The sequence below is a fragment of the Mastomys coucha genome, unplaced genomic scaffold (assembly GCF_008632895.1).
Source record: "Mastomys coucha isolate ucsf_1 unplaced genomic scaffold, UCSF_Mcou_1 pScaffold14, whole genome shotgun sequence".
In the NCBI taxonomy this organism is placed as follows: domain Eukaryota; kingdom Metazoa; phylum Chordata; class Mammalia; order Rodentia; family Muridae; genus Mastomys; species Mastomys coucha.
The window spans coordinates 132,374,989-132,401,545 of NW_022196896.1; the positions used below are offsets into that span (position 1 = coordinate 132,374,989).

Consider the following 26,557-nt stretch of genomic DNA (forward strand, 5'->3'; position numbering starts at 1 on the left):
GGAAGGAGGGAGGGGAGGGGAGGAGGGAGGGAAGAAGAGGACAGAGAGGAGGGGAGGAGGGAGAGGAGAGGGGGAGAAATGAGGGAAGAGGAGGGAGAGGGAGAGGAAAGAAAAGGGGAAGGAGAGGGGGGAGAAGGCATCTCCATCGGATCAGCTCGGATCCCTGAATGCTAACAGTGAACAAAACTCAGATGCAGTCCACAGTGATCCAGACAACTTTTTATTGTTTTTAGCCCCTGCAGTCAGGAGCCTTTTTTTTTTTTTTTTTTTTTTTTTTTTTTTTTTGCAACATGACCCAGCACTTCCTTATGCTGGACCATCTCCAGTGCTTGTCCTTAAATTTTTCTGCTTCTCAGTATCATACAATCTTTGTCATGTCCCATGTTTAGGTGAATCTTGGGGTGGGGGCTAGTTCATATCTTTGTGTGTATCCTAGTTCATTTGTATCATTATTCCTTATTGACTCAACATCTAGAATTAGGATTCTTTGGTATCTGACTAAGATTGTAGCCCTGCCCTCCTCTCCTTTAGAACATTGGCTTTTCAAACTACTAATGTCACTAACCCAAGCCTTTGTTTCAAGGTGTATGCCTCCAGTCTCCTTGATGGAGTTATTTAGGGAGTTCATGCCTGATTTCTTATTAAGAAGAAAAGGTGCTAATAGGTATATTGTCTGGTCCTGTCTCCCTAGGTATCAAGGCTGGGGCAGGAGAGCCCATGGGCTGCCTGGCAGCTAGCTCTATTCATTACTGTTTTGATCACCCCAAATAGCAACTGCTTTCTACCAAGTGCAATAGATCCATGTCCATTCCTGTTCCTTGAGATGTTTTGTTCTAATTCTAATATTTACTGGCAACATTTGGCTATGGTGAACTCCTGCACATGGCTCCTCCAAATGCCTAGCCAGTGCAGATGGATGGGAAAGCCCAGGGAAGGTGCACAGAAGGCTTCTAACTGGCTAACACATATGATCATCTGAAGGCAGAAATAATGACTGGTGTTTTAAAGCCATGAAGTCTGGGCATGGCTTTGCAACATGGCAGAGGAACTCACTTTTATGATTTAAACATAGTTAGTTCCTTCTGAAATGCCCGGAGAGATGTTATTACCATCCCATAGCATACACATAGCCTTAGAGGCATGCTTAGATCAGTTCAAAGAATTAAAGTCTTATTTTCTTTAGATTCTTTCTCAAAACAAGTTATAAAATAGGGGTACCCCTGTATTTTCTTTGCTTTGCAGACAACTACTTACTTCTACTTCCTGCCATGAGTAGAAGCCACAAAAGGCTGTGGCCAAAGCCATGTTCTCGAGCTCCCTATCTATCAGATTTGTGAGCCAGAACAAACCCTTTATGAATTGCCTCATCTCAGATTTTCTTCTAGCCATTAAGATATAGTAGAGATGCCGATAGACCTGTAATTAGTTGATTGGTTTTTGTTTGTTGATATTTTGGTTGGTTTTTTGGAGAGTTTTACTCTCCAGTTCATCTTGACCTTGAACTTGAGATCTTTCTGGCCCATCTCCTTTCAAGCGCTGGGACTGGAGACAAGTGCCCCTTCTAGGTCCTTTCTAACTGTGCAACCTTGAGCAAGCTGGCTTCTCCAGTCCTCCGCTTTTCACCTGTAGCCCTGAAGACCAAGAAGTCTAGCGTAGCACACTCTCAGTAAAACCTGTGCTCCACCAACATCTCTCCATCTGCCTGGCGTGCTAGCCACGGACGCCATTCTTGAGGAGCTCTGTTCTTTCTCTTTCTTCAGATTCTGTATTGCAGCGCTCACCAGCTAGGCTCAGGCTTCCTCTCTGCCCCCGTGCTCCTGCCTCTTGAAGGAAGGTTTCCACTGTTTTTCAAAATTCCCGACCATACCTCTTTCCCAGTGCAGCTTCTCACTACCTGCTGTTCTGGGAGCAAACAAGATGAGCTTGTGGCCCCGCTGCCATCTGTCTTGAATTCCCAGCTGTTGTTGTAATGTGGCCATCTGACTATCTGGGAACATCTAAACCACAACAATCAAGCTGTGCTCAGTACTTCCTGTGCCATTGGCTCACCTTCCTACCTAATAGTTTGCAGTCTCGGGAAGAAAAAATTCAACACCCAGTTTCCTTTGTCATCTGTATCTAATTAGTGTATGCCCTGAGATTTCCTTCTGAAGTTTCCCTGCTCTCTCCCCTCTGTTCTGCTGACAGACACTGCTCTCCAGTCCTCCTTCCTGCCACCAGTATCATGGCGTTGTGGTACAACCTACTTCTTCCACCTCATTCTCTGCTCCACTCAGGAGGGTCTTCTCTCAGCCTGGTATCAACATGAGGAGAACCACAGCCAGGTTGAAAATGCTGAGGTTAATTGTAAAATTGCAAACCCTTGGAAACAAAAAGAAGATAAAGATAAAAGAAAAGAGAGGTGGGGGAAGCTGGATACCCCGGTCCCCACCATGAGACAGGACAGACATACTGGCCTTTCCAAAGTGGGTCCTGCAGGAGTGAATAGTAGTGAAACATCAGAGTGGCTTGTCAGTCTCACTCCCGGCCTCTCTCTCCCCTGTACAGCACGATGCACTTCACTTCACTTCCACGTTCCTTATCGGTTCCCACCAGCTCTAATTGATTGCTAGTTTTGGGCTAGGAAGAAGTGTGATGTCATAGCATGAGTGTGTGGTGTCTCATCCAAGCCCGGGGGCTATAAAGTGAAGGAAAAAAAATCCCCAGCTGTCAGGAAGAGCCCTAATGGACGGCCTGGCCAGTAGGCCTGATTGACTGAGCCCAAAGATGTCCCACCAGATCTGGGTCCCGACAGTCTCATCCATAGATTGATAGAAGACCGGGCCAGTAGGCCTGATTGACTGAGCCCAAAGATGTCCCACCAGATCTGTGTCCCGACAGTCTTGTCCATAGATTGATGCAATTTAAACACATTTGGTATCTTGACCTCACTAGAGCTATTCTCATAACTTGGATATTTTGCTCTGAGTTCAAGTCCTGCCTCAGTATTCAGAGGTCGTTGGTTCCAGGACTTTCGTGGTCACTGTGCATACCAGGATCCAAAATTTGTGAAGTCACTCCAATAAAATACTGCCATGTTTACATATGAGTTACACACATCTTCTTGTGTGCTTTAAGTCATCTCTGAATGGTTGACAAGACTTAACACACGGTAAATGCCACAGATCATAGCTGTCATCCTGAACTCTGTGTATCAAGAAGACTGACTCTGCTCAGCTCCAGTACAGGCACAGGCAATGGTCAGCTTCAGTATGTGGGACACAACGCGAACAATGCAGGGCTGCAGTTTCTTCTCTGAGACCTGTGTCTAGAGAGGACTGACAGTACACTCATCTATAGTAACCCTTAGGCTTTCCACAACTTCATAAGTGGGTGAAAGGAGAGAGCCGTTTAGCTGTATTGTTGAGGTCCGAGTTCAGTGGAGAGAAATAGAAGATACCAAGTGTCAACCTAGGACCTCCAAGTGTGCACCCGTGGTCAAGCATATCTGCACACAACCATGAGCAATACACACACATACAGACAGGTGTTATTCAGATTTTGTCCTGCAGTTAGGGCTCTGCTCTCGATTTGTCACTTCCTGCTCCTACTGGAAAGATGAAGGGTTTTGACGTATTGCCATTCACCACCTTGGGCTCAGAGTGTGAGGTCAGCCAACCAGTGCCTGGTTCTTCAGGTGGTGAACCTTGAGCTAATGAAACAAAGACACAACTACAAGCAGGGCAGACAGCTCCCACTGTGGCTGTCTGCTTTAGCCATCTGGCTTTGGTGGATGACCTTGGCTGAGAACTCTTCAGCCAAATGCTTATAACTGCCTGGGTTCCTTTTCGCTTCCTAAGCCCTTGGCCCCAGGTTCTGGTGAGCTTGATGATCCTCTTCATCCCTGTTCTGCTGCTGTTTCTCAGAAAGACTTGGCCTGTCTCATGAAGTCAAAGCCAATTGTAACTCAGAATGCTATACTTCATAGGTTACATTGCTGACTGTCACCTTGGGAATATTTTGTATTTGTATGCATCCATCCATCCATCCATCATCCATCTATCTATCTATCTTTCTATCTATCTATCTATCTCTATCTATCTACCTATCTACCTATCTATCCATCTATCTATCATTTATAGATAAGATCCTGACATGTAGCCGAGGCTGTCCTGAAACTCACTTCGGAACCCAAGCTGGCCTCAAACTTTTAATTCCTTTTCCTCAGCCTCAGGAGAGCTGGGATTCTGGGCATACCTGTGCCACTATATCTGGCTTAATCTTGGGGCTTTTATAGTGCTTGGAGACAGTTTATGTAATATGTTTAGCATATCCCAGGATAGCAAAGATGCATCTACAGCAATGAACATTATTTTTATTTCAGCAAATATCAACTTTCAGGCACCGTGGGTGATATGAAGACAATAAAGTAAGAAGAAGCTAAGGTTCTTGGGTAATAAGAAAACTACATCAATAAAAGCAGCAGAACACTTGCAACAGAGCTCATATTTCAAAGTGTGTTCCAGACCCCAGAGGAGCAAGTAGCTGGTATTCCAGAAGAATCACAGAGGTGTCCAAGGGAGAAGATGTTTGGTTTGGGCTTCAAGGATGAGTAGGAATTATAGGCTGGTAAAGGAAGAGTAGAGCTCATAGACACGAAGGGCAGCTGAGCTGAGAAAAGACGAGGTTGTCCAGGAGGAATGTGGACAGTTTAGAACAGGTAATGTGGTGTAGGGGTAGGTCTAAAGGGCCACAGACAAGCTTATAGGTGGGAAGGGATGCAATCTGCATGGTTCTCTAGCCACATTCAGCGACTTGATGCTGTCTGTCCAGGTGTGGTTAGATAGAAATTTAAGCAGAGCACGGCAGGTCTTTCCGTTTTCTAGTGTCTTCCTTTACTTTCTTGACTTAAAGCTGTTATTGTAACTATCTTTTGCTTCAGTGAGTTATCAGAACAACATCAACAACAACAATACCAACAATAACAATAATAATAACAACAACAACAAAAGATTAGATTACAAAACGTTGTTGTAGGATTCAGTATCTGGTAGCCATGTCATTTTCCCTGTGATTAGAAACAGCACATGACCGTTGCTCTAGGGAGGAGATGACAGTTAAGTTTAACATTTTATTTATGTAGTATGAATGTTCATGTGGAGGTCAGGGGGTTGCCTTGGGGAGTTCTCTCCTTTTGCTCTGTGGAGTTCAGAGATAGAACTCAAGCTACCAGGTTTCATGGCAGGTTCAGTTCCCTGCTAAGTTTTAGAAGTGTAAATGTGAACACCATGGTACACATTTTTAGTCCTAGCACTCTGGAGGTAGAGGCAGGTGGATCTCAGTGAGTTCAAGTTTGGTCTACATAGTGACGAGGGATCACTGCTGGATTGTAAGTCCCTGGACTCTCAATTGGATTTTTGATGGCTTCTGGATAAAAGGCTCTCAGAGAACCAAACGTTCTAGAATGTTTGTCTTTACCAGGAATAAATGGAAGAAGTGTGATGTCTTCTAAGTGTCTCTTCCAACAAAGTAGCAGATAATAATGATACAATGGCATGCCAGGATGAGCCTTTCCTAGGCAAATACTCCGACATCCCAGATACTTAGTACCCAGGCGTACATTTCCAGTGTGCTGCTGCTATTGCAAGCTTTGATATTCCCGTTGAAGGGTTTTATTGTTCCAGACACCCCAGCAGGCAGTGATGTCCTGCAGAGTCCAGGGGACAAATGCTGTTTACACATTTGAACAGCTGTCTTGAACCCCATCAATTTGGCTTCCTTTTCCTCTATAAAAGAAAAAAAAAACGCAAACCATGTTTCCTAATGACCAATTCCCTGCCAATTTTTTTGTAAACATTTTGCTTTTTTCGAGACAGCCGGTTGCTATTTTGTTGCAACATCCTTCCATACTTAGCTTCAGGAGGGAGGATCTTTCTCCTTTCTCCAATCCTTTCTCCAATCTCTCCTCTGGATCTCATGGCTTCACTCATACAAACAAGGAAGAAAGTAGGGACCATCTTGTTTTCCTGAGACAGGGTCTTTTCTGTGTAGATGTTGGCCTTGAGTTTGAGATCTCCTCTCCTCATCCCCCTGAGTTCTGGGGCTCCACATCACATCACCACACCTTGTCTCTATGTTTCCTGCTTTCTTCAAGAGCCACCGGCTGCAAGCCTGTCCCCTTGCACGACAGCTGGCATCCCTGGCCCTGCATCTTCCACACTGCTTTCTAATCCAGGTGACTATGGTTCTGAGGTCCAATTAGAAAGGCGTGCTGGATGCCTGGTACTGTGCTAGAATTTTACCCCTGTATGTTCCCCTCTCCTCCCTTCCTTCTTGCTGTATCTCAGCCTCTCTGTCTCTCTCCATTGATCTTACTTTAATCCTCATATTACAAGCGAGGTCACAACTTAAATAATTTTTCAGAGTTCTGTCAAGCAAATGCACAGGCTGTTGTTTGTCGCAAGTAGTGTGTGTTTTGTGTGTGTGTGTATGTGTGTTTGTGTGTGTCAGTTTCCATTATGCTTTTTCTCATTTAAAATTTATGTTTATTTCTGCTTAAATATATTTTGTATACTATACTCTGGGAACTAAGATATATAAGATAAAATCTTTGTAAATCCCTTAAGAAATAACAAACCATAAGAAAGAAAGCAGATGGCCCATGACATCCTCTATGGAGGTAGATGGAAGAAAGATAAATTTTTTCTAAAGTGCATAAGGGCTTTGTTTCAAGAGGCACAAAAACAGCTAGTTGAGGAGAGAGAAGAGACCAATTCAACCCTAAGTGTAGTCACCTTAAAGGAACATCTCAGTGATCCACAGGTCAAGCCACAGAGGGGCCCAGGGTGGGAGCAGGATGGGGTAGGGCCAGCCGGATGGGGTAGGGCCAGGTTGTGCAAATTGAGTATTCTTCTGGTAACCTCTACTCCAAGAAAGGAGAGAGAATTATCAAAAAAGTATGTGGGTGTGGTTAGACCATCCTATAGAAATCCGGGACAATAGAGAATATGGGTGTGTGGTTAGATCATCCCACAGATGCCCAGGACAATTGAGAGGCTCTGGTATATCTCGGAAAGCATTCTCTAAAAGTTACTGTCACTGACAAGGTCTAAATGGATTTCGGGGAAGCGTCCTCATTAGATAATGCAGTCCCAGGCTAGGCAGGGCAAGAGAACCTTCTGACCTTGTGTTTGTGCTTACCTTGATCTATTCTCTTACAAATAAAATGGAATTTTAAAGAGTAAAAATTGTTCTGAAAGTGGAGCAAAATTAAGATAGAATCTATGAGGCAAACCTAGGGTACAATGACATAGCCCCAGCACTCAGAGATGCTGTCATATAATTCCAGTACACGGGATGCTGAAACAAGACAGCACATGGGATGCTGAAACAAGACAGCACACGGGATGCTGAAACAAGACAGCACACGGGATGCTGAAACAAGACAGCACACGGGATGCTGAAACAAGAGTTCTGCGAGTTCACTTTGAGGCAAGCCTAGGCTACGTAGTGAGTTCAAAGCTGGCCAGGGCTACCTGGCAAAACCCTAGTCTCAGAAATAAAGAAAAAGAAAAAAGAAAAGAAAGAATGAGAAAGGAAGGAAAAGAGAGTGAGCAAAGCAAAGAGCAGCAAAACAAGCAAATCGAACCCAAAACCAACAAAGGAAAACATAAAATAAAATAAAAACTCCCAAACCGCAACCTCTGAGGCAAAGAAAAGTTAGAGGTATTATCTGAATACAAAGAAACTTTATTTTAAAAAATAAATTACCAGTGAGGGATAAATCTGTAGATGGAGATATAATTAAAGGGAAGCGATTCTGAACGAGTCAGAAAGAAGTGCGCCTGAGTCAGGGCCGAGGCCTGGGGTGTGGCTTAGCTTGGTTTTTTTCCCCCCTTTGGAAAATGATTCTCACAGAGTAGTTACCTCATTATTCAATTAAGCCTAATGCATCTGTGCTTTTAATTGTAAGATGGATCATCTGATAGAAAACACGGAGCATTACTCTTGCTTACTGCATAGGAGAACCTGGCCATTCTATTCTAGTTATGACACGGTACAGAGAGGCGAGGGGCCTCGTGAAAAGCCTCCGCAGCAGCCCGCACTTAGACAGTGCGCTCCTTGAGCAACACTACATACAGTCCAGACAGCAAGATGGCCCCTCTTACGTCTCTGTCCGACAGGAGTACTCTGTCACTGTGCAGGATGGAAAACGAGACAGGGCTAGTGTCTGGTCCAAGCAGGTGGAGTTCGTAGGCTCTCAGAAAAGTCAGACATTTATTAACCTCATTTTTTACCCTGAGCAGTTCTCCACACTCTCACTGGATTGGAGGCAATGTAGGTATTTTCCAAGCGTAGTCAGGAGTGGAAAACTCTGTACTGTGAAGTACATTTGGGATGGAGCTATTTTGACCATTCCGATTTATCCGTGTGCTGTTGTGGAATTTTCTTTTGCTGAGACTCTGCTGCTTAATTCTGAGCTGTGACTGTAACTCATGACCTGCGGCTCCTGCAGCTTCCGATCTGCTCCCTGAAGGGGATGACTGATCTCTCCCTTGATGTCACAAACCTGGGCTTCTGCACCAGGTGTGACTGACCTGCAGGCTGTATTTGGGGAGCTTTCTGGATCTTCAGGCTCTCTTACATTTAGTAGAGTGGTGAAGTACAGGAAACTGGGTGAGAAATCAGATCTGAGCTCTAGCCCCAGACTAAACACAGCAGGTAGGACAGGCCTGAACTGATTTCCTGGTCTCCCGCAGGAGCATCTCTAACTGTCCCTCTTATAGAAAATCACAGACATGAATGATTTTTTAGGGTGCCCTATGTGTGTATCTAACATATAAGTAGGCAGTTATTTCAATGCAAAAGCAGTTGTGATGTTCTAAATGTTTAACGATTGAATAATTATTTTTGAACGCTTGTTTTACCTCATAACTTACTTGCCAGTTAGGTATTCATTTTAGTATTTAAGTAGTTAAGAACATCGAGATTTGACCTTAAGTGCTGTGCTGAGCCGCACCAATGAGCTACAGTGCATTTTCCTCCCCTGTGTATGCTAATCTATCCTGAGCTAATTACTCACCACAGGCATGCTCAGTGCCCGCAGAGGTCAGGAGAGGGCGTTGTGTCCCTGGAACTGGAGTTACAGAAGCTTGTGAGCCTGAATTGAGCCCTGATCCCTGCAAGAGCAGCAAGTGCTCTCAGCCACTAACCCCTCTCTGCAGCCCCCAGCGTACCTCTTTAAGAGCCAAATGTATTTCCTCTTAACAAATAATAACCAAATATTCTCACTAAAATTTACTCCTTACATGGTTAAGGACTTGTGCTTACAGAAACCGGAATTGGTAGAGTTTTCAAATTGATTTAGACAAACTGGATAAAAGTTACCTCCTCCTATGAGAGAGAAAATAGCGCGGGGCATCGGGAGAGACGTTATCGTGTCTGTAGTGTATAGTGTGGAAATGCGTTAGGAATACTCTTGCGAGGAAACTAAATTAAAACTTTCCTAGGTTTAAAAGGAGTTTTTTCCCAAATCAGCACCGAGACTTGGAGACTTCCCTTACACTTAATTCCCAACAACCCTTTGTGCTTTCCCAAGGCAAACAAGCTAGAAAATAAATTGCTACCCATTTTCTGAAGGGGGGCTGGCAAACAAACAAACAAAATTAAAACACAACCACCAAAAACTTTGAGAGCATCCTGTGCAGGCACAGGCAGGGTATAGGGTCATGCAAGAATGAACTATGTCCTGACTATATTTCTGCGGCCGGGGATCGGTCAAGACTGCACAGTTCCAACAGGCAGAAAGGGGTCAACAGGGCAAATACTTTCTTGGAATTCACCTTCCAGGACCAGGCTTAACAGAAACTTCTCCCTGGCCCCTGTCTCTCCACCTTCCTCTCTATTGGACCCCGAAAGCCACAACAGCTCACCCTAACTGGAGTGGAGGGTTAGAGTACTACCCGGGAGAGGCACCCCCATCCTCACCAGGGACAGGACAGGTCCCCTTGGGGAGGGACCCCCAAAGAAGGACCTGGGCAGGGCGGGGCTCCCCCTGGAGGACAGACCTGGGCGCAGCGGGGCGCCTTTGGGGGAGGTCCGGGTAGGACGGGGCGGGGCGCGGCCAGGCCGGCGGGGGTGTGTCCGAAGGGCCTGCGCACCAGGAGAGGGTCGAGCGAGGAAGAGCACACTCGCACAGTGCCTGTGAGCGAGCGCAGTCGAGACTTTCCCCAGGAGAGCAGGGAGCGGCGAAGGCGACATGCGCGGCTGCGGCACGGGAGCCGCGCTCCTGGTGCTCCTGGCCTCGGCGCTTTGGGTCACCGTGCGGAGCCAGCAGAGAGGTGAGTCCTGCAGCGGGAACACCGGCTGCCGCGGTGCCGCGGACAAAGCGCAGCGCTCTGGGCTGTGGGTGGGCGCTCGCACCCTGGCGCAGCGCGGACCTGCAGCGGGCCGCACCGGGCTGTAGGGACGCCAGCGGAAGCCGCCCCCTGAGGACGCTGGCTACTCCCTGAGCTCTCGGCTCTGGTTTCCCCAGACTCCAGGGGTCACCTGCTTTCTAGCTTAGCGGGGACCTTGAGATCCAGGAGTACAGTGGGTGGCGAGAGTGGAGCGTCCGGCACGTGAGAAGGGACACAGACTCCCTCCCCAACACCTGAGTGGCTGCGACTGGTCGGAGCCTGCCGGGTTGGTTGACTGCATGCACCGCTCCCGGAATGAATGGGAACGGACTTCTCTGGCATTCGCCTCATTGTCCCGTGTTGCAAAGAGAGAAAGGCGGGCTCCTCTGGGCCACTAGCATCCGGGGTGGTCTAGAGGGAAAAGACTGATGGAGAAGGGGTCCCGAGGTCAGCTGTCCTGAGCAACTGGGGTCCGCATATGGCGTCCAGGATACAAATGTGTTCTCTAAAGCGTGCCTTTGTGTAGTCCGTAAAGTGAGCAAATAGACTCCTCACGCGTGTTTAAATCGTGTGCACTCGGGGTGGCGTGGCGTAAGAGGCTAAAAAGGACGGACAGTGTGTTGTCTCTCCATCGGTAGTTTTCTTTATAAGGTTGAGAACAGAAGCCAACCCAAAGTAAATTTTCAGTAGGCACTGGAGATGGGAGGTGGAGGGATAGAGAATATGTCTTGCCACCCAGAGCTGTCTGCAAGCCCCCTGCTTAGCTAGGTGGTCACAAATGTTTGTCGAAAACGTCTCAATGTATGCAACAAGTGACATTGAGTGTGTTCCCGTACAGATTGCTCTCTAAGAGCACAGGTTAAAAGTAGGAGGCCGAACTCGAAATGCCCTCGTGGGAAAAATGTGTGTTTGGGCATTGTGCAGAGCTGTGAGCTGTGCAGGCTATGAGCATCCCATTCATTCATGCATTCATGATGAAAGCGCTGGACCGAGCTGGAAACGCAGCTTTGAATAGCCCGGCGGCTACTCGGCTGCTCAGCTCCCAAGCGGGGGCTGGGAGAGGAGGAATTTACATAGCTATCAGGGAAAGAAAAGAGCCAGCCTTTTGGGAGGGAAGCCTTTGACGCCGAGAGCCCCAGTCCTGCCTGTGAGGTTGCTGAAAGTGACCAAATCCTGGTTCTCTCTCACAGGGTGGAGAAAGCAGCTTGCCTCAGTTTATTGTTTCAAGACATTGAAAGTCTTAGACTGAGGAGATGCTCTGAATGCCTTCCGTTCCCCTGAGGGCTGGGCGCTTGGCCTGCGTGGTTATGAATGGTGTTTGGAGAAAGTGGACTGCATGGAGCTTTCCTGCTTTGAGACACTGCAGAAGAGCTACATCAGGCAGGGCCTTTGAATCGCTCCTATCTAGTCTATATTTGCCAACCCACAGCTTTCCTAATGAGCATCCTCGGAAATTTTGTTCCCTGTATGTGGCTCAGATGGCTGATGAAATGGCATGACTTAAGAGTAATAAAATAATCCTTACCTATAAATCATCTAATTAACTTTCTCTCTCTCTCTCTCTCTCTCTCTCTCTCTCTCTCTCTCTCTGTGTGTGTGTGTGTGTGTGTGTGTGTGTGTGTGTGTGTGTGTACTATAGCTAACCTGGATCTCATGATGTTGCCCTGGTTGGTCTTGAATGTATGGGTTCAAGTCATTCCCCTGCCTCAGCCTTCTGAGTAGCTTAGACCACAAGCACCCAACCACACCTAGTGAGGTGCTTATAGTTTTGAAACTGGTCATGGATCTAAAAGCATTAGATTATTAGATGTTCCTATTATTCCATAGGGGTTATTTTACAACTAATAGTGTCTGACTCCAGCTGAAATGGAACCTTCAAATCAAAATGTCCTTTAAGTATTGGATAAGAAATGTTGTGTTTCCAGGACTGTGGGTATAGCGTAAGTGGTAGAGCACTTGTTTAGCATGCAGAAGGACTTTGGTTCAAACTCTACCTAGCAGGGCCCAAAGGAAAATCCAAGCTGCTGTGTTTCTTAACATGGCTTGCTAAGTTCACAGCTGGTTACTTCAATTGCAGGAAAACATCTATGAGAAGAATGCTCAGTTGACTAATTATTTAGTCAAATGGAGTTCCTTTTCTGTAGCCCTGTTTTCTAAGTATAGAGCAATAAGGTGTTACTGTAACAGTTAGAAAGTAGGGTGTCTGTCTTAAGACACCTCTGCCCTCTCCCCACAAGGCCCATGCTCCCACCTTGCTCTTTCCTGTCTCCTAGACGTCATGTATGAGGCCTGCCTGCGTTTGCAGTTACTCTGCGTGTGTAGTGAGCACAGAACGGCATGAAATGGACAGAGTGTCTTGTGTAGCTCTGAGAATTGTGCTATTTCATGAGCTTGCACGATTAAGTGTGTCCGTGACTGCTTGCTTCATTGTAATGATGCTTGAAGCTCATGAGGCCCTCTGGATGCTCTTTATCATACAGCAAACTTGCTGGGAAGTAATGCAAGAGTGCCTCCCACCTCCAGGGGCTCTGCATGCAGCCTTACTGGCCACTGTCCATCCTTGGAAAATTACTCAAGTTCTCTGTGGCTGAGTTTCAATATAGTAAAATATGAATAGTAGTCATGTCTTGTAGGAAGGAATGCTCATGGTTAAGTGAGTTAATGTAGAGAAAGGTTTCCAAAGTACTTTAAATGCAACTAGGCGGTGATAAACATTATGTGTGGTGGTGGTGGTGGTGGTGGTGGTGATGATGATGATGATGATGATGATGATTTACAGAGTTATGTAACAAAGTCCCTTTCCTAAACCATATTGTCTCTGCTGTTAAAAAAGTTGAAGTCTATATTTGGAATGGAATTGTGTTGGGTTCAGCTGCTTGAATGTGTTACTTTGATTAACCTTGACTTTGTTTCTTAACCTTAGTGAGGGCCAATCTCTAGTCCTCAGTGGAAAGACTAGCTTAAGGGCAGATGCCTTCTCTGTTTGGATTTCTCCCATTTCCTTGCAGTATTATTGAATGCTCTCGGGTTGACTTTCTGGGTACACAAGCAAGCATGCTTCTTCTGTGTTATGAGCCCACCTCTCCTTATTCCCTGTCTGGGACTGCCTTACAGTCTCAAATTGTACCCCCATTCCCTTACTTTAAGGATGCCCACAAATGCCACCACAGTGCTGTCTCACACTGGGGTAAACTGGAGAAGCTGGAATGCACCCTGCCCTACTGCCTCACAGCTGAGGGTCTTGGGCAAACATTACCTGCTCACTGCTAACCAGTGTCTATGCACCCAGACTGAGAAAGGCACCACCAGTCTGCTGTTTGGATTCTAGAGACCTGGAAGCCTTCCACGCCCTCTGCCCCAAACCCCAGTGTTACAAAGTGCACTATAGAATACATAGTTACCAAACACACTAAAGGATACATAGAAAAAGGCTGGTGATGGAGTCCACCATTGTCTTTCAAGACAGCCATGGTCTGCTATTTCTTAGCTATCCTTCCATCACTTTGTCTCTCCTCTGACTGTTTGAGCACAAGCTATTTGTGAAACTTACATCTCTGATAGCCATAATGATGGTTTGTTGTCAATGCGTGGATAGCGGAGACACATGAACTATGACCTCACACTGCCCTCCACATAGGAGCTCCCTCCATGTGTCTCCAGCAGTTTTTAATATTCTGCTTACTAACCTGTGGTCTTTTATACTGAAGACCTTTCATCTTGACCCATCCCAGACAGATGGGCGTTAGCACAGCAGTGCTTTCTACACCTTTCAAATTCTAAAACTGGATTGCCACTTTATACCTCTTCTAACGGTACTGTTCACAGGGAGTAGTGTTAAAGCGCTGTTTCTCCTTCCTTGTTTTTCTTTTTCTTTTGTACATAGGGAATTGATTGATATATTTGAGAATACTTCTGGTGCAGAGAAATGAAGTTTGGGTGTGATTCAGTGTGATGTCAAGGGCAGTGTATTAGTAAGTTCTCAGACACTATGACGTCACTGCGACTCCACGGCAGACGCAGAGTGACTTAACTCTTTAAGAAGTTATTGCTAATGAAGAAAGTTAAGTCTTCACTCTGAGTCCTAAAGGTAATGGAAGGCAAACAGCAAACACCCTGTAACACAGGCCAGAGTTGAAGCATTTGTTAGCTCTTCTCTTCAGGAATGTGTAGACACACGGCGGGCTCCCAAGGAAGATAGACAAAGCTTATTTACACACTTGGAAGGAGTTCTTCAACCCGCTTCTTTTCCAATATAATAATACATCCCCGGAAAACCAAGTAATCAATGCATCGCAAAATTAATGAGCAGGAAAAAGCTCCTTCATAGAAGTAGTTTAGCTAAGGTCATGAACTTTGGTTCTGTTGGAGCATGCCCGTCAGGTAGCTATTTCAGCATAACGCACTGCACACCAGCTGGGTTCATTGCATCCCCCCCTTTAATATGAGGGGTGACTGTCCGTGCTCACAGTACGCGTTTAATAATAAATAGCGCAGAGTCCTTCCACTTGGTCTTTGTTTTGTCAAGGCCAGGTCAGGAGCACTTTCTCGGGTTAACTGGTTCCCACTCTTGTGGTGGGGGGAGGGCACAGACAATGGGAGCAGTGTGGAGCTTAGTGGATGATAGCATTCTTGTCTAGGTAAGCATTTATCTCCAAGTGTTAACTCAGAAACACTCGGTGGCAGAGGCGTGCCACCGCGCTATCAGCTGCGTGATTTTGGTTTGTGTCCGCTTTAAAAGAAAAGTCATTCATTTGAAGTTTCAATCTCTTCATTCCAGAAGTTATCTGTGCAGTCTGATCAGGTGACTCAGCAGGCTGTAAATTCTTGGACCTCTTCTATCTCTGATGGTAATATTGCCTTTAAATCAGTGGCGATTTATAGACAGGGCCAGCTTTTCTTATTCCTGAAGGTATTTCCTGAAAATTTTTTTCCATGGTTCCCTAATTTCCTGCCAGAACCTTAGGAAATTCTCTGCCATCATAAAGACATTAAAGGAGACATTTACATTGAATGGATTATTTTTAATTAAAAAAAAAAGAAAAAAGGACATTCCGGGCCACAGAGGTGTCTTAGTGGAGAAAGTGCTTGCAGCCCTGCCTGATGACCGGAGTTTGATCCTTGGAACTCACATGGCGGGAGTTAGAGAACTAATTCCAGTAAGTTGCCCTCTGACCTCTACATGTGTGCTGTGACAGCACGCATGCATGCATGCATCCATGCACTAACATGCACACACCTACACGTGTGGCCACGATGCTGGTTGCAATGGACCACCAGTGAAATGTCTAATGCCCTTCTGATAAAGATAGAAGCTTATAAAAGCTGGCGACTATCCCAGGCCCAGAAGAAGCATCCCTGATCCCTTCTCAGCATCCCCGATTTCTAGCCATTCCTGTAATCTTTCTTTCCTTATTACTCTGGTTGAACTATGCTTTCCTGGTCTTTTGTTTGTTCTCTTATGCCATTTATCCAACTTGTTTTTCTAACTTTTTTTCTTTCTTCATTAACCCTCTCCCCCCACTTTTTCTGTTTTCACTGGAAATAGCCATTAGCTGACTGAATCATCAGCCAGGTGATCTAGTGTCAAGACACAGTTAGACTAGTCCTGCTAAAGTAACCGCCCACTGTTACCATATGCCCTCTCCTCTGCCTCTTGAGCTTCATCTCTTGCCTACCTGCCATGGCCCCCCATACTCTGTCCAAATTCAGCCCCAACCACCAGCCTTATCCTAGCATGACACCCCGTGCCTGAGTCGGGGTTCTTCTGTCTGCTGCACAGCTGTTGAGAGTCCCCTCCGCTGAGCTGCAATCCAGGCCTCTACCTCAGCCTAACCCTACATTTACAGCCTGCAGTTCACTGCCTGAGGACGGCCTTATCACAGCTTGGGTCTGCTGCCTTATTTCTAAATCAGCACTGGATTCTGTACTAAATCGGGGTTCCCATATACTCACGGTTCTTCTCTGGGACACTTTTGGGTAGTTTTCCCAGACTGCCATTAGCCAAAGTAAAAAAGAAAGGATGTTTTTCTTATACTTCTCAGTATTTCTTATTACACAAAGAAAATCAGAGTCCTGGCTCTGAGTCAGTGGAAGTGGACAACAGCAACACCCACTGTACTCCAGCATGCCGACAAAGAGTTAGATGTTCAGAGGCACTTCGTGAATGAAATCGTGTGTTATGTTAGATGACCGTCTGGTTCTTTGTACTTAAAGGGGTTGGGGGAGGTAGTGGGAACTAACTTCACATGGAAGACAGTTGTTAGCTGAGGTAAATCAGTCACAGGCAAGTTGTTCTCTTAAGGTGAAACCTCTGTGGAAATTAGCTCTAATTAAAGTCCAAGTCCTCTTTATATGATCCATTCTCAGGGGAAGCTGGCAGTGACTAGCAGAGAAAAGATGGCAGTGACCACCACAGCCAGGATGGCCATGACACTTGAGGCCCTGAGTGCAGAAAAGCCAAAGGGGAGAATGAGGTCCTCTCGACATGCTGGTCAAACTCTGAGCTTACATGATTTTGAAATCCAGGATATGGGGATCAGATGAGATGTGGTACACATTCCAAGGGGAGGGGTGCTCATCGCAGAGTCCCAAATATGAGACCTGAAAAGAAGTCTGCTCTTAAACGGAGCCTAGGCTTCAAGGCCAAACCATGTAGCAAGCCACTCAAGAGTTCAGGACCTTTAAAGATGCAAACATCTCCAGAGATGGCATGGAAAACCCATCCCCAGCTCCTACATGGCCAACGCAGCCCTGTACCTGACTCCTAGACCTTTCTCGACTTCCTTCGACTCAGTAGATAGGAGCCAGCATTTATGCGTCAAGCGTTCTTATAGACTTTGGTACTCAGAGCCCAAACATTTTGCATCCATCTTTAGGTATACCCTCTAGGGTTTTTAGCTCAAATATTTGATTCCAGAATAATCTCTGTCACTTCTCTGATCTTCTGTACTTTTCTCTGTGTCCCAGGCACAGGTAGCATTCTTCTCCTGATTCTGAAAATCCCTAGTATATTCTGTTTTATTCTAGCATTTCTTTGTTTTTGAAGGCAATGCATCTCTGACCCCTTGCCACTCTCTCTACCCTAGGCTTTGCGGAAGTCATGTGCTCACTCTAAAAGTTCAGAATGGGTGGAATTAGAGATGTTTCTTTCAAAGATTCTGCTTTTGGGAATTGCTTCCACTTTTTTTTGGTGAGGAATTAACAGGTTCTTGCTTGCTTGTTTTGTGTTTTGAAACTAGGTCTTGGATTTTTGTCCATGCTGGTCTTGAATTTCTGAGCTGAAATGATTCACTGCCTCAGCTTCCCAAGCAGGCAGGACTGCAGGTGCAAAACTTAATACCTTCCTTAGGAGCAGAACTGTATTCCGTATGGGGCTGCTGCCATTTCTGTTCCACTTGCTTGCTTCTTTTCTGTGTCTTACTCCTTCATACCTGTATCCTTGCACCAAGGTCATGTTGGAGCTCTGTGATGTGGCACATCTTGGAGGTTTTGTGTCCTAGCTACTTTTAAGTCAACTTGACAGAGGCCAGAGTCATCTAAAAGGAGGGAATCTCAATTGAAAAAAAAAATGCCTCTGTAAGATCCATTTTCTTAATGAATGATTGGTGGGGGTGGGAGCTACCCCTGGCCTGGTGCCCCAGGTGCTTATCTGAAAGCAGGTTGAGCAAGCCACCATGAGCAAGCCAGTAAGCAGCACCCCTCCATGGCCTCTGCACCAGCTCCTGCCTCAGGTTCCAGCCTGTTTGTGTTCCTGTCTTGACTTCCTTCATAGACAAACAGTGATATAGAAGTGCAAGCCAAAGACATCCTTTCCTCCCCAAGTTTCTTTGGTCATGGTGTTTCATCATAGTGACAGCAACTCTAAGACACAGTTCCTGGTTGCCTTCCTTGCTGTAAATGAACAGCTGCACGGACATTTCTCACTTTCTGTATGGATTTGCTTTGAGCCTGAGAAGCTCAAAGGTGTATGCTTGAAGAAGGACTGTCTCTGTAACAATTCTCAAGAAAGGAGTTGAGGGACTGGAGTCCCACAAACTTGCCATTCAGGTTTTATAGCAGGCTGTGTCCCTTGTCTCTCTTTTCTTCTCCCTGGAGAACTCATGGCTGCAGCCTCTTTGGGTGCCAGGAGAGCATTTTTGAACGGTTACATACAAGTTCCCTCTTCAGGTTCCACATAAGACTTTAATAACACAGATCCCAGGTCCTAACCCAGGGATTACAGTGTATTTGGTCTGAGATGGGACCTAGTCATTTTTGTTTAAAAGACTCCCTTAGATGATTTGGCTGTGCCACCGAGATTAAAAGCCACCCAGTGAACTTGCTGTGTGGCAGATGCAGGAGCACGGGGTAGGCACGCGGGGCCTGTAGAGACCTCCTGCTTGTCGGTCGGTGAATGTGTCTGTGCCGCCTTTGTTCCTGGGGCTGCTTTTTTCCTTGCTCCCATGTTTAAGCAGGCACAGTCCCAGTCTGACTTTACTGGCTCAGCAAGTTCCTTATTTCAAAAATACTTCTGATCAATTCTTAAGGTCCCTCATGTTCTGGGATAGGATCTGGGGATACTGTAAGGGACTGTTTGATCAACTCCAGCAGAATTTATTAAATACATTCCACATTCCAGCTCTTTTCCGCCCCGTGTCCCTTCTCTCCTGTCTTCTTTAAATGAACCACATAATCCACAGGTTCTTTTCCCTGGAATCTGAGTCACCTCTTGTCTCCTAGGACCAGCCTGCCCATTGCCCCTGCACCTTGTCAAGTTGGGTAACTTCAAGGTCTAGCTGTTCTCCATTTCTTTGGTGTGTGTTGTCTCCTGTGGGGGATTCATCTCACTCCGTTTCCTGGCTTCCCTTGGAAGTCCTCATTCCTTACCATCTGCTTGATTACTTGTCTTCTAATTCCACCCAATACGATATCATACCTTTGTTGTTCCCACACCTGCAAGGTGCTGCAACCCACCTGCCTATGCCTACGCTGACCCTGCAGCACCTGCCTATGCCTACGCTGACCCTGCAGCACCTGCCTATGCCTACGCTGACCCTGCAGCACCTGCCTATGCCTATGCTGACCCTGCAGCACCTGCCTATGCCTACGTTGACCCTGCAGCCGGCTCCCTTCCTGGCTTCTCTGTAAGGCAGCGACTGCTTCAGTGTGAACAGACTGTGAAGTTGGTCCTGCCATTCCATCCCTGTTAAATGTCTTGCTGCTCTTCTGCTGAGTGCGCCTTACAGGGCTTTCTGCTGTGGCCTACCTTACCTTCCGTGGCTAACTATTACCTATTCTGTAAACCTATCGTCCTCGCATCTGTGAAGCTTGACTGCTTTTCCTGACACCGTGGAAGGAAGGCCCTCCTCTCATCTGGGCCACTCTGACTTATTCCTTCTCTGGCAGATTTTATAGTCTTCTCTTTATTTGCTTAGCTTTCCATTTATAGCTCTAATACCTTGTCCGGCACCCAGCAGTGACAGTCCTGGAGGGACCAATGGATGAGTGAATGTCCCAGTGCAAACAGCAGGGTCTGGAGAGGAGTTGTAGGGGACATCGCTTAAACAGATAACATGTTTGAGCCCAGGAGATTCAACCAGAGTGATAGCCTCCTGGAAGGATCAGGCTAGCCCAAGGTGGCTAGAACCTCGGAGTCACCCAAACAGGAAGCCTTGGAAAGAGAACGGACAAGTCTGGATATCGGTTCTGGGGCAGAGGTGACCAAGCAGTTTTGGGACCCAAGACTGAGTTCACAATCTAGACTAGCACACATGAATAGAGATTGCCTGGTAGGAGAAACACCCTAAGAAGAGCTTTGGCTTCAAGTGGGGTCGCAAGAACTCTTAGGCCAGCCAGGGCAGCCGAATGCAAGTGCTCCATTCAAAGTCAATAGATCTCTGTCTTAGGAATAAGGTGTGGAGGGGTTGAGGAAGATACCTGGCATAGACCTAATTCACCTGATGCACACACATGCACACACAGGCACACGCACAGAGTGTACAATGCATCCTTCTTACCTTCTGCAGGTGTTATTAAACATTGCTGTAATTTATCTGTTGTATTAAACCTCCCACCCTACTCCATCTCGTGTGGGAGATCCCTCACCCTGGGTGAATGGCCCTGCCTTTGCCCCCATACATTCTTCTGAAGACCCCCTTTGCCTTCTTCTGTCTCCTAGATCCAAACCATCTGGTGAAGTAGAAATTCAAGGTCTAAGGCACCTGGGGGACCGCTTAGCAATTTCTACAAACTAGCCAGTCAGGAAACTATGGCAGCAGTTGGATTCAATCGATAGAACATTTTGGGAATTACAGCTTAGTGCTGTTGAGTCTATCTCTCTACAAATCACATATTTCTCTTTGTTCATCACAATCTTTAATTTCTGTCAGAAAACTTCTGTCCTTTTTGGTATATTGGTTTTGATTTTATTTCATATTTTTTTTCATGTGTGTGTGTATGTGTGTATGTATGAGTGTGTGTATATGTGAGTGTGTGGTTGAATGTATGAGTGTATGTTTCTGTGTATATGTCTATGAGTGTGTATGTGTGTGAATATATGTGTGTGTGTGTGTGTGTGTGTGTTTGGATGTATGAATGTATGTATATATATGAGTGTATGCATTTGTGAGAGTGTGTGTGTGTGTTTTACAAATATGCGACAGACACCTGGCTTGTAACTGTGAGTGTTTTGTGGGGAGAAGGCTGAGGCTCCCCAACAGATTGTCAGTGGTCTCTGTTTATAGAATCGTCTTTGTTTTGGAGCCTTTACTATTTTGTTCTAACAATAAGCTACAGATCTTTGTTTTTATGAAATCTCTATAGTTCTTCCAAAGGTAATCGCTCAGGGGATCTCTGGTTGGAACTCGGAGTAGATGTCTGGAGTTCTGGTTAAACAGTTCCTGAACTGCTGAAGGAGGCAGGATCCTACAGATCATTCTGGTGAGGTTTGTGCCAAGCTTGGCAAGACTGGTTCAACTCAGTGTCAGAGAGAGCTGAGGAAGGCCCCTGTGGTCCACTCCTGTGATCGCATAGTATCACTCCCCTGGGAGCTGGCTAGGCAGAGAGCCTGGCAGTCCCCGCCCAACCCACTGATTCAGCAGATCTGTGGGTGATCTGCAAACACTGGGCTGAGACTTCTCTAACTCTCTGTCCTCTGCTCTGTGGACTCACCTTTTTGTCACAGCGATAGGTCTTGTTTACAGCTGGGGAGGGTCACCCTTCAAAGCGCTCATTCTGTAAAGAGAAATCTGATCCAGGTGTCTCACATCTCTTTAAGGGGTTGCTTGAAACTGTTTTCCCCTGCACATGTGCTATATATTAAGTTTAATTTATAAAACAGACTTGGCAAGACATTAATAGCAGCCAATGATAAAATGGGATGTGGTAGCAACATAAGGTAAAGTTTGAGTTGCATAGAGAGAGAATGTGAGAGAAAGACCTGGAGACAAGGGATCGGTTCCTGCAACACGTGTGGTCATGTGTATATGCTTATGTAGCATACGTGTAGCATGTGTGGTCAGGCAACAGACTTGGCAGCTCAGTGTTAGGGGACAATGTGCCTCGAACTGAGAAAACACAGTGTAAAGGAGACCAGAGAGAATAACAACAGAGATCGCATGAAACTGTGAACTTTTGGCTGGAGCATCTGCCTCACTTAGTAAATCTGTGTGCTACTGTTCCACACGGTGGCAGCCATTTCTAAAGGCTTTCGGTCTGTAAAGTGTGTGGTGGATAAAAAGCAGAACCAAGCTGGCAGGTCCAGGTAGCTTGGTGGTGACTGTGGGCAGAAAGTGCGGCACGTCTGGCACATCTGGCACATCTTAAATGCTGAATGATCTCATTGGTCACTGTGGCACATGGACACTGGGAAGGATAACCCTTCCACTGAAGTTGTCACCAGACGCCTACGTAATAACATAATTCGAGGATGCAGTGCAAAATGAATAAGGGGAGGTTTGTTTAAATTATTGAAAATGCCAAGGTCGTTCAGGCAGAGCTCTGCACAGAGGGCAAGTGTGCATGTGACCACTCTGAAAGCCACCCTTGGACTGTGCCTGGGATCACATCGGGCATAGTAATGATTTAAATCTTAAACAAGAGTGCAGAGGTGGAAAAAGAATGAGAAAGGCAGAGCCAAGACCTGATGGGCCGTAAGACCTGACAGGCCATGAGAAAGTTTATAAAGACGTTTGGGGGATGTTCGGGCGTGCTAGAAAATGGTGAGTTATCTGGCCATGGTGGTTGAGGTCCAGCACTTGGGAAGTTGAGGCAGGAAGAGCTGGTTTGAAGCCAAACCCAGGCTACAAATCATGACTCTACCTTTAAAAAAGTTGAGGGGTGTGTGTGTGTGTGTGTGTGTGTTTGTGTGTGTTGGGGGATGGGGAGTGGGGGATGGGAGGTTTTTTCTGTGAAGTAATGATTTGGATTGGGCAGAATGTTGAAATCACTGCCCTTGGCACTTTGTGATGTTTGTATGTGTGTGTGTGTGTGTGTGTGTGTGTGTGTGTGTGTGTGTGTGTGTAGTTTCTCTGCAACCAAACTTAACTGCTGAGTCCCAAACCTCAAAATGACCAAATAAAGGCATTAAACAAATACCATGTTTGGGTGCTGAAGAGATGACTTGGTGGGTAAATCACTCGTTGTGCAAAACATAAAGGCATGAGTTAGGTTCCCGGTCCTCACATGATGCCAGGTTCTGAAGCACATGCCTGTAATCCTACTGTTCTTATGGCAAGGTGGGAGTGGAGATGGCAGCTGGCTCGGTGTAAACACAGAAGCAGTTGAGAATGTACTAGTTAAGGTAGAGAATGGGGCCTGACCTCTGACTTCCACACCTGCGCCATAGTATGCTTGTATACACACACACACACACACACACACACACACACAGCTATACTCACACAGAGATAAGCACACACACATCACACATACATGTGCACGTGCTAGCACACATGGGTGCATACTGGCACACACATGCACACATATGTGCACACATATGTGAGCACACACATGCACATATCTGAGCAAACACAGACATACACGTGAGTACACCCGAACATGTACACAACACACACACGAGCATATGTGAGCACGCATATGGGTACATGCACACACACAACACATGCATGCACTCATATACACACATGATACCAGTTTATATGAGAAGCCCCACTAGGGACCCGGCGGCACACACTACTGGACACTGTCTTCTACAGACAACATTTGTGCCTAACTTGTTTTTACCATTTGTTTATCAACAGTAGGAATCTGGCTTTGTCAAGGACACCTTGAGAGCTTTGCTATGGAAATGGGCTTTTAGTAAAGCTCTCCTCCTGGCTTTTGCTCACCACCCACTCTTGTTTCTGAGATCAAACTTCTTTTCATCATCCCACAGGAGAGAGGAAGCAAGTCCAGCGTGCTCTGTGCTGTACATGCACTGACTCCCAGCACGCTGGCCTTAGCTTTCTCCTGGCTGTGTGGATCACTTCTCCATCTCCTACCCTATGTCTTTCTCCTCTTCCTCCTCCTCCTCCTCCCCCCCCTCCTCCTCCTCCTTCCCCTCCTTCTATTCCTCCTCTTCCTCTCCCACTCTCCTCTCTCTCCTTCCTTCTCTATCTTCCATGTCCCTCTTTCTTTTTTTCTTTTCTCCTTTCTTCCTCTCCTTTTGTCTGTAGCTTTCCTCCACCACTCCTCTGCCTCTCTCTCTTTCCATCCTCTGTCTGATTTTTTTCTACATGTCACTGGGTCCTAGTACCTCATACCTTTTCTTTTACTAAAGTCACCAGTGATTTAATTGCTTTTCTTCCAAAAACCAAGCATTAGCTTTTGAATCAGGAGAGTGACAGTAGAGAATCTTTCTCTGCCTAGGTGGCTCTGTCCCTAGAGCTGATGCATGTCACCTTTATTTAAGGGGGAAAAAAAAGCACTCCTGAGTGTGAGCTGTTTCTTTACCTGAGTCATACAGTAACTAACTAGTAATTTTTGGATAGTTGTCCTTGAACGTAAATGACCTGATTTCCATTAGACAAGCAATACTGTCACGTTTATTTAAACCCAGGCTTTGATGTTCAGTGTTTAAACATGTGAAAATACTGGTCTTTGATATACAAAGCAAGTTCATGTGGTAGCAATTTAAATAATTTTTACTTTATAACCAACACAGTTGTCACCACAACCACAGGCCTGCACGCTGAGAAGGGCACGGCAGGCAGCTTCACCCTGAGGCACAGCAGGCTAATGCTTACACAGGCTTTCATGGGACACAAGAGCCACCATGCAGGCCCGTTGACACAGTCAGGAGACACAGTCAACAAGAGGATGTATGAGGCTGCAACTGAGGTACTGTGGTACACTGTCCCACAGTGCGGCTTACGGTTAAGAAGGAGATGGTATGCACTCTAAGGTAAATGGTAGGAAGAAAAGTCCTGGGTGGTATTATGAAGATACAGACTGGCAGCAGGCATTGTAACTATCCAGTAATTGCTTGTACTTAACTGTCGGCTCAGTAAGTTTGCTTACCTCAGCATCATAAACCCAGGCATAATGTGCTAGACTGTAAGAGGGCGGCTGAGTGATTGGAAGCTTTGAGGCCCGTGGTACATTTGTTGTTGTTATTTTTTGAGACAAGGTTTCTCTGTGTAGCCCTGGCTGTCTTGCAACTTGCTTTATAGACCAGGTACTCAGGGATCCACCTGTCTCTGTCCCCCAAGTGCTGGTTGGAGGGCATTGTGGTCCATGCCCAGCCTGTTACACATTTTCTCTCTCTCTTTCTTTCTTCCTTCCTTCATTTCTTCCTTCCTTCCTTCCTTCCTTTCTTCCTTCCTTTCTTTCTTTCTTTCTTTCTTTCTTTCTTTCTTTCTTTCTTTCTTTGTTTTCTCTGGTTTTTCGATACAGGGTTTCTCTGTATAGCTCTGGCTGTCCTGGAACTCACTCTGTAGACCAGGCTGCCTTGAACTCAGAAATCTGCCTGTCTCTGCCTCCCAAGTGCTGGGATTAAAGGTGTGCATCACCACTGCCTGGCTCTGTTACATATTTTTAATGTGGTTCTAGGGGTGGGTGCAGAGCCTTGGATATTCCCAGCCCTTCCTTGTGGATGTGATATGGTCAGTTTCCCTGTGTAGCCCAGGAAGTTTCTGCCTCGGCCTCCAGAGCAGTGGCATCACAGGAGCGTGCCACCATCACAAGGGCGTACCGCCATGCCCAGTTTTCTAATGCAGTCTACTCTATTACCAGCTCACACACAACTCCCATGTTGCTGTAAATATTATTCTGAAGCCCGCAGCTGTGCACAAAACAGTTTTTCCAGCAACACGCTCACCTTGAGACAAACCCTGTTTGTGTCTCCTGGGAAAGAAGCAGAGGAACTAAAAGTGCGTCTTACAAGGGTCCCCTGCCTGACATCGATCATTCGGATGAACCATGAAGCCTGTGCAGAACATGCAGTGTCAGGATACTGTCATGGCCAGGCAGGTTTTCGTTGACTGTCATTTTGTCTTGTCATGGCAAACTTTAGTCTAGGACTCATTCCTTCACCACTAATTGGACATTTTCACTCTTGGCCACTTTGATATTGAAAAGTCACTCCATGTCAGCAATTCTATAAGACGTACTCTGCACTGAGGCTGGGGAGGTGGCTCAGTTAGGAAAGTGTTTCTGGGGTAAGCATGGGGGCCTAGGTTCAGATCCCTAGCAGCAGCTCCAAAGGCAAGATGCAGCTTAGTGCACACCTGCCATTGCAGTGCTGCTGGGCCAGGGTGGAGACAGGCAGGCAGTCCTTCTCACTAATCCAGGCTCAGTGGTCTTAAAATTGAGGAAAGCGGGCAATGTCAACCTTTGCTTGCATATATAGACCCCCTCCATGCATGTACACACAAACATACAAGCACATTCACACACATGTACACAAAGAGCCTTATTGTGCTCCATCACTATTTCTAACCAGGTGTGTGTGTGTATGTGTGCATGTGTGTGTGACTGTGCTTGTGTGTGTGTGTGTGTGTGTGTGTGTGTGTGAAGTGAGGTGTAAAAGCACTTACATTATGAACTCTTGCTGATACCCTGTAGACTTTCAGTGGAAGCATAAAGGGGAAGTTCACAAACGTGGTGTAGAGCAAATGGCTTTGCTTCTGTGTCAGTTGCACACTAGTGAGCTCATCTTCAGCTCACTGTGACTGTGTGGCCTGTGGCCTTGTCAGTCCTTCCTT

At 46.2% G+C, this 26,557-nt stretch overlaps 1 protein-coding gene across 1 annotated transcript in view; it reads left to right on the forward strand.

Annotated features, from left to right (window-relative positions):
• Positions 1-10,115: 10,115 nt before the first annotated feature.
• Positions 10,116-26,557, forward strand: part of Lama1 (laminin subunit alpha 1) — a 126,648-nt gene continuing 110,206 nt past the window's right edge. The window contains exon 1 of the mRNA XM_031368646.1: positions 10,116-10,319. Coding sequence (XP_031224506.1) covers positions 10,238-10,319 — 82 coding nt within the window. The 5' untranslated portion in view covers positions 10,116-10,237. The remainder of the gene's footprint in view (positions 10,320-26,557) is intronic.